Source organism: Carya illinoinensis, chromosome 10 (assembly GCF_018687715.1).
Source record: "Carya illinoinensis cultivar Pawnee chromosome 10, C.illinoinensisPawnee_v1, whole genome shotgun sequence".
Taxonomy (NCBI): Eukaryota; Viridiplantae; Streptophyta; class Magnoliopsida; order Fagales; family Juglandaceae; genus Carya; species Carya illinoinensis.
Window position 1 is genome coordinate 31,530,066 of NC_056761.1, and position 8,149 is coordinate 31,538,214.

General features: G+C 35.5%; 1 protein-coding gene across 3 annotated transcripts; it reads left to right on the plus strand.

The window, feature by feature from the left end:
- The first annotated feature begins 3,347 nt into the window (after positions 1–3,347).
- Positions 3,348–6,944, plus strand: LOC122280132. 3 transcript variants are annotated; one of them, XM_043091116.1, is made up of 5 exons: positions 3,348–3,555; positions 3,635–3,706; positions 4,733–4,936; positions 6,355–6,408; positions 6,621–6,944. In XM_043091116.1, the coding sequence occupies exons 1-5, from the start codon at positions 3,495–3,497 to the stop codon at positions 6,641–6,643; spliced, it is 414 nt and encodes a 137-aa protein (XP_042947050.1). In that variant the 5' UTR covers positions 3,348–3,494; the 3' UTR covers positions 6,644–6,944. The 3 variants fall into 3 exon arrangements, 2 of the variants coding, with proteins under 2 accessions (XP_042947050.1, XP_042947049.1); XR_006229744.1 differs by lacking the exon at positions 4,733–4,936 and having other exon boundaries at positions 3,351–3,555; XM_043091115.1 differs by lacking the exons at positions 6,355–6,408; positions 6,621–6,944 and having other exon boundaries at positions 3,356–3,555; positions 4,733–5,383.
- Positions 6,945–8,149: the final 1,205 nt, after the last annotated feature.

The window sequence follows — 8,149 nt, forward strand, 5'->3', positions numbered from 1 at the left end:
TTTAAAGCTCATATATTTGAACTCCTCTGTTTTCATGGAAACCAAACAGAAAAAGTCTACCGAACATACTAAAATTGACATAAGTGATAATAGCACTTCAATATTTTAAATGAGAGACAATCAAACCTAACTGAAAAATAATCCCCAAATCTAACTCTTACGGAGGTTACGGTGGTGTTGAACGGAACCACTCATGATGTGAAAGAGATACATAAACTCACAAGATTTAAGCTTTTCCTATTTTAGCTTTCGTGTACCTCAATCACTTAGCTAATCCTCTCATTTCCACCCCTAAACTCCAAAATTTTGTAACTCAATAATGCAAAATACTTCACAAAAGCAAAGCAATGACTGCTATTTTGAGGGACAAACTGAATAAAATTAGAGAAAGAAGATAGCTTACCGCAGGTGACTTGGTGAACAGGGAGGACAATGGTGGTGCACGAAATCAGTAGCGATAACAGAGTTTGATGAGACAAATAGAGAGAAAGTGAAAAACGGAATGGAAGGATGAGAGAAAAGAATGAAAGCTTACCGTAGTCGTTGGTTGAATGTTCACGACGGTGGCCACGCCTAGAGCATCGACAATAGAGAGAGAGAGAGAGAGAGAGAGAGAGAGAGAGAGAGAGAGAGAGAGAGAGAGAGAGAGAGAGAGAGAGAGAGAGAGAGAGAGAGAGAGAAGGGGGGAATGGGGATTGGAGAGTGGGAGATTAAAGAGAAGGAGAAGGATGGGATAAGAATTGATATCTCCGGTGTTATTTTTGGAGGGAATGATTCCCATTTTTCTTTTTCGCAGCAAATTTTATTAGGGAAGGATATTTCGTCTTTAAAAATTAACGTTCAGATAATAAAATGGTTGTTCGAATAAAATTTTCAGCCATAATGTATTTTGAAATGAAATTTAAATTTTATCTCAAAAGATTTTTTAAAGGCGAAAATAAATTTGTTCCTAAAAATTTTTGTCTTTAAAAGTTAAATTAATTTGTTGAAGTGCTCTGTTTTGAGGGTGAAAAATAGAGCACGATGTGGTCAGCCGGTGTTCAAGTGAATTGCAGCGAGTTTAAGGGAGGAAGGCTAGTGTTTTTTAACTGTAGTGTGGGGACATTGCTATGTGAAAGAGGAGATGGGATTAGCCGGCGTTATGATCAAGCGATGTGTGGAGGCGTTGCTGTTTGGGAACGTGATGCACAATCTATGTGTTGTGAAAACATTCGGCAGCCCTAAATATATTAATAGGGAAGATGTTTAATGGGAACATGTGCACGATCTGTGGGCCCATTTGGATATATATTTGAAGGATAATTTGGCTGAAAATGTTTAATGGCAAGGGTTCTAGAGTTGTAATCCAATTGGAAGAGTTGTTCGGCCATGATAAATTTTAAACGACTTCATAATTTTTTTTAATAAAAGGCCTTCAATTATTTTTTTATTTTTAATTTTGAAAAAATTAAGAACAAGAAGAAAATATTAATATTTTACAATAATAAGCTTGAAGTATAAAACTATTCATGATACAGCCAATAGTTCAGTATACGACAACTATGATCTTAATGTTACTGGAGAAAACATTGGATTTAAAAATTACTGCTATTTAAAAAAAGAAGAATAAGAGAGTTTGGTAGGATATCCGGATTTCAATCCAGGTGGATAATCTGATTCAATCAGGATCTCCAGATTGTAACTGGATATTCGGATTTTTTTTTTAATTTTGACTTAAAACCTGGATATCCAAGTGTTTGAGTATAAAACGTAAATCTAGATTGTGAATACTTTATTTAGTCATATCAACCCAAGCCGCCCACTACAACATATATATAAGAGTACTTGTTACATTTTGTTTTTGCCATACACCAAATTTTGGTCTCAAATAGCACCCATTACAAAACATCCTATGATTTTCCGTCAATTTGGTGTATCGCTTGAAATACCTACCTATTTGGTTGGTTGTTAGTCGCAGCAATTGTGATATATATAGTATAGTTCCTCTTCAGAACAGTCGGGCTGATATAAGACGTTTAATAGCCTCTGATCACAAGTCACCACCTTAGCAATTCTACACAAATGAATATAAGATTATCACACTTGATAATTTCAAGATTTCACCTATCATCTTTGTCTCTTTGTTCCATCGTCTAAAATTCCTCTGCTATTTGTCAAACCAGTTCCATCACCGGTGCCAGACTAGTTCAGCCACCGCACACCTAGTTCCAACGCCTCTCTGAGCTGAATTTGAAACTCTCAATTGCTCTCTCCTCAAGCTCTCATCTGCACCCAAACTCCCCATGGGAAGGTAAAGAAGAAAACTCCTCAATGCTCCCACTTTTTACACGTTCCATTCAATCAATACCTTTCGCAGCCCCCCACTTGACCGATTCTACTAATTCCTCAAAACAAACAAGAAAAAGAAAAATTGCAAACGCTCATATTCAAACCCGATTCTGGTTCCTTCATGTCCTTAGTCTCATGAATTGCACAATTTGGTTCATAAATACATCATTTAGGACCAGACCCAAGCACGGAGGGACTACATTGAGTTCAGTGGACACAAAAGGTAAGGATCATACTTTCTTGGTGGGGCGCTTTCTTTTTCTTTTCTTTTTTTTTGTCAAGCATGTTTGTAGTGCAATAATAGTCTGTGGTGCAGTTATAGTGGAGATAAAATGAGACGTATACGTGGCATTTTCTCGTTGGAAGGCTGTTATTTGGAGAGAAATAGATAGACCGGTGGGAAGTTTTCCTCTATATAGTGTAGTATAACTAATACTATAGTGATTTCTATAATAATTTCTATATAGACTTAAAGTATATTACTAATAGTATTAAAGTGTTATTATAAGACCATAAAGTATAAATTATAATTAATATACATTATATACTAATATAAATTAGTATTACTAATTTACTAATATAATTATCAAAATGAATATTTTGAGAATTTATTAAGCGATAAAATGTAGCTAATGTGTATATTTAAAGCATATGATCAATTAAATATTCATGTTTAAGATTATAATAACATTATTATATATATTTTTAATATTAACATAACATTATAATAACATTATCTTATATATAATATATAATAATATATTATTATTATATATATTATATAATATAATTATATATAATATGAAAAAATATTATATTAACGTTTCAATTATAGATAGGATTGGAATATTGAAAGAGTTAAAATTAGTCAAGAAATTAGAAAATAGAGGTGGAGAAAAGGTAATTTTACATTAAGGTGGAGAAAAGGTAATTTTACGATAAGGTGTACATGCACAAATATTCTGTAATTTCCTTTAAAATATTGTTATCAAAACAAAAACTAGTGAAAAGTTAAGTTGGCGCCTCATACACTGCCTCAAAATTTCAGAAAATTCAAATTTCCCTCTGTTATGCAATTAGCGCCTCTTATACGCTGCCATTTCGCTCTGAACAAAGACTAAAATCATCGAATCTTCAACACATCTAACTCTACCGCCCTGTGATCTATGGGTGCTCCGAATTTGGAAAGCTTCCAGATTACTGTATGGTATTCCACTCTACACGCTGGTAAGCAGTTTTTCCTATTTTTCTCTCTCTCTCTCTTGCAATTTCATTCCTTATTTCATGTAGTTTCCCCTTCGCACAGTTCCAGATTTCATGGGTGCTTTGTTCGTAAGTCGAGGGAGTGGGTGGCCATTGAAGTCGTCATCGTACGAAGGTAGGATGTAGGATTTCCCTTCTCATCCCGATTCCAACAGATTTTAATTTCTCTCTATTTTTCACTGCTGTGATTTTCTTTTGGAGAATTGGGTGGTGTCATTAAAGATTCCTCAAAAGAATCTTTAACCCCTAACCAGACTTGTGTTTTCAAAGAAGAAGCCCGCAAATAAAGGGGGGTGGGGGGTGGGGGAGGGAACATAACAAATAAAAGAAAAGGGTTTTGATATTTACCCGGTGAAATTGCGACATTTTGGACCTGGGTATCTGAGGAGGCGGCAAGAGGAGGGTTATTCAACTTGCATGAAGGTTTGTGAAGATGGGTTTTTGTCCTGAAGCCATGGTTTTGAGGGAGAGGAGGTAAAGTTAGCTGAAATGGCATTTGAGTGGGTAGAGGAAGCAGAGCTGGGTAGTATCTCTGATGTTGGTTCTAGTTGCAGAACCCATACTGATTTGAGTATTATAGTAGCTGATGCTGATAGTGATACTGATGCTTGTGAGGATTGGCTGTGTCCTTGAAACTTCTCGTTTTGGTGCATTTCTTGTTAGCATTGGACTAGCATTTCCTGCCTCTAGAGTCCAGAAACAATTCCCAATGATAGCAACGGAATCAGCTTGGCTACATTCTTATGCAGTGACAGATTACAGGAAGTTCCTAGAGTAGTGTGTTTTAGTTTATTGAACTCAATTTCAACATCAATAGCATCAAAGTTGTGCTCAGTCTATAACTCTTTATAGGCCCATTCCACTACTAAAGTTTCAGAACAATCCACATCAAATATTTGGCTGTTATCAAAGTCAATAATAGTGGCGACTTGGTGACCCAGGCTTTTCCGCTGCCATCCTGTAACGTTGCTCGTCAGCAGCATCATCCAAGTCCAGCAGTTTCTTGTAGTCACCATCAGCTACATCCTCAAAACTTGCCATAGTTTCAAGATCACTTGATCCTCCAAGACTTCGGTTTCAGGTTTTTCTGTCTTTTTTTGCTCGTCATTGACACAAAAATGCTTCTTATGTACCTCTTCAGGAGATACCTTGCTCTTTTTGTGCTACCCATCAAGCGTACCGTGTGGAATGCATTGCGGATTAGGAGCCAGACATCTTACTTCTTCCAAGGGACTGCCTATTCGTCTGTCTAACATACCATGCAACAAAGATAGATTCTCTTCTATCTGCACACACAAGTTCTTACCCTTGGCATACAAATATTCAATGGGCTCAGCAGAATCAAGTAATCACTTTCTCTTCCTACTACGTTCACAACCTTTGCCAACATCATCACTATCAGCAATTTTGACATTATTTTCCCACCACAGCAGATTTTTCACAGCACCTCAATTTAGTAACTTCGCCAGACAAGTTGGATATTGTTGGTTGTGCATTCAAGTTCTCTTCGCCAGACAGCACCTCAATTTTCTATTGCTATAGAAAATTATATGAATTGTGCTGATATTAATGGGACCTTCAACTCCTACCTTACTAATATCTTAATCATAATAATCCTGCTTATCCTTTTTGTCATTGACATTGTCTCATTCTAATTTTCTACTGTGGTCAAATGACTCTAATTCATACCTCTTTTTTTTTTATCTCTACAGCACCATCGTATTCATTATCCTCATCTTCCCCCTTGCCTCGAAAAACTAAAAAAAAAAAAAAAAAAAAACCCTTTTGAATATAGACAGATTTACATGAGCTACTTTGCAGACTTGAAGAAACAAAAGAAAGATCCGACAAATCTTACCATGTCAGCTGTACCAAGAATATATCCTCTATGTCTATATGTAAAAGAAAAACTTCATGTACAATCAACAAAGGTAGGTGGGCATGCAAGGGGTAATAGGAACATGATACATGCCTACCATTGTAGCATTCAACTTTGGGAAATTCACCATCATGAGGTTTCATTCATATCCTGGGGATGAGCTACTGGGAAATTTAATAATCCAAAACAAGCTTAAACAACCATGGCATTTCTGCTAAATTGCTTTATGTGCTGGAATGAGTATAATTATCTTCTAAAGTTTTTTGCAACTTGTTTTCAAAGCCTACTTGATAAGGGTCTAATGAGCCTACCTAAAGCCCCTATATATGTACCCTTTGACCTGTGGTGGAAACTGTTAAGTGAAGTATGAGAATCTTCTATTCTGCCTATTTCCTTAGAGCCGCATAGCAGCACAGAGGCACCTTTACATAGACCCAATCTCCAACCAGAACTGAGATTTCAGGTGATCAAAACCATCCTCCTCAAAAAGATATAGAAAAAACCTTTCCTTGTCTATTTTAGCTATTTTTTTCTCTTCACAATTAGTTTAAACCACTGCTAGTCTGCTACTTTTTGCCTACCTTTTGCCACATCTTTTGTCAACATGACTAGTGGAAGGAGATGAGAAGGGGCCATTGATGCACTTGGGAAGGTGGGTCTCTTGAATTTCTAAGGATAAACATTGTTGGAATGCAGTAATGGGACAATATGATTAGCGTGGAGCCTAAAGGATATTCAACTCCTTTTAAGATTTGGACCACATCATACCCACTAATGTCCAATATAGTCGAGATCTTGTACACGATCTCGACTATTTCTATCTTTTTTAAAATTCTTCGATTTCTAATTTTATATATATTGGTTTGTTTTGGCTGTCAAAATAGGATTCTTCAAGGGACTGGCGGACATATACAAAGGACTGGCGAATGTATACAATGGTGAGACTAATTATATCTCAAAAAGTTGTTTGAAGTCAATAGTATACATGATATAACAGCAAACGGTTCATTATGCTTGGTTGTAACATAATTTGTGGAATATTAAAATATTGAGAAGTATAAATTCTTCTCCGTCCTAAAATATTTTAACCTCAACTACACTTTTCATGTGGTAGATATTAATGGTTGCATTGCAATTTTTTATATTACAGCATTCAAAATTCCAAATCCATGATGGGCGCACTTTGAGAAATTATTATGTCATGCCTTCTCACCTTCCAGCTGGTGGAGTTATTGGATCAATCTTGGTGGTCCTTTGCTTGTTTTGGGTTGGTCTAGTAGAAGAAGAAGAACTACCCATGAAAGAAATGGTTGGAAAGCTAACGACAAACACAATGTAAAGTAAAATAATTATCCATGAAGAAGAGCTTTCATGTAATGTGATTTGTGTTTTTTTTTTTATTATATGAATAATGATCCATTGTATCATATTTATTATTAATTTATTTATTATATATTTTTATTATGGTATATCATATTATTGGTGTGTTCTAAAGGTTGTTAATTAATGCAATGTGCTGGCAACATTTTTGTAGCAACGTTTATAATAACACCGTTAATTTAAAAATGCGCTAGCAATGAACTGTGGGGGCATTTACATTACGTTGTTAATTTATGCAATGTGGTGGCAACAAACTCATGGTGACATTTAGATAAACCTCGTTAATAAATTCAATGTGCTGTCAACGTACTATTAGTGGCATTTAAATAAACACGGTTAATTTATATGATGCGTTGGCAACGTAATGCGGTGGCGTTTATGTTAACGCCGTTATTTTAACAATTAGCATTGTTTAGATAAAATGCCATTAATAAATTTGCCAAAGTACTATTAGTGGCATTTAAAAAAATGCCGCCATATTATATGACGAGCGGGTAGTTTGCTTATGGCGGCGTTTAGATAATCGCTGGAAATTAGGTCATTGGTGGCGTTTAGTTAAACACCATTAAATTATTCAATGTGACACTGTCAAGATACTATTAGTGGCATTTAAATAAATGCCACCAATTTATATGATTAGTCAGCAAATTACTAGTAGCGGCATTTATCGTAACACCGCTATTTAAAAAAGTGGCAGTGGTAGAATAAACGCTATTAACAAATTCAATGTGCCACCGCCAATGTATTATTAGTGGCATTTAAATAAATGCCGCCAATTTAACTGATGCGTCGATAATGTAGTATTAGTGGCGTTTATGGTAACGCCGTTAGTATATGCCAGGGGATGGTAACGATAAAGTGGCGGCATTTCGAGAAACATTGTTAATATTAATTATTGTGGCGGCGTTTCATGAAATGCAGCTAAATTGATACAAACACCACTAATGAGATTTACAAATACCGGCGTTTGCGCAAACGCCGTAACAATGAAAATAGCGACCCTCCAGTACCGGCGGACGGTTATGCCGTTAGAAAAATGCTGCGAATTAATTAGCGGCGTGCTTTTGGACAATTGCCGGCGTATAACCAACGCTGGCAAATCTGTCTTTTTTGTAGTGTACGTATAATATACGTATATTATATAGTATATAGTGTTAATAGTGTATATAGTGTATACTATATAGTGTTATACGTGTTTATAGTGTTATACTATATAGTGTATATAGTGTTATATATAGTATATAGTGTTATAGTATTATAGTATATACTATATTATATACGTATAGATATAGTATATAA

Coding starts and splice junctions, on each gene's coding strand:
- LOC122280132 (XM_043091115.1), top strand. CDS start 3,495: ATGGGTGCTCCGAATTTGGAAAGCTTCCAGATTACTGTATGGTATTCC. Junction 3,556..3,634: donor GTATTCCACTCTACACGCTG/GTAAGCAGTTTT, acceptor CCCTTCGCACAG/TTCCAGATTTCATGGGTGCT. Junction 3,707..4,732: donor GAAGTCGTCATCGTACGAAG/GTAGGATGTAGG, acceptor GTACCTCTTCAG/GAGATACCTTGCTCTTTTTG.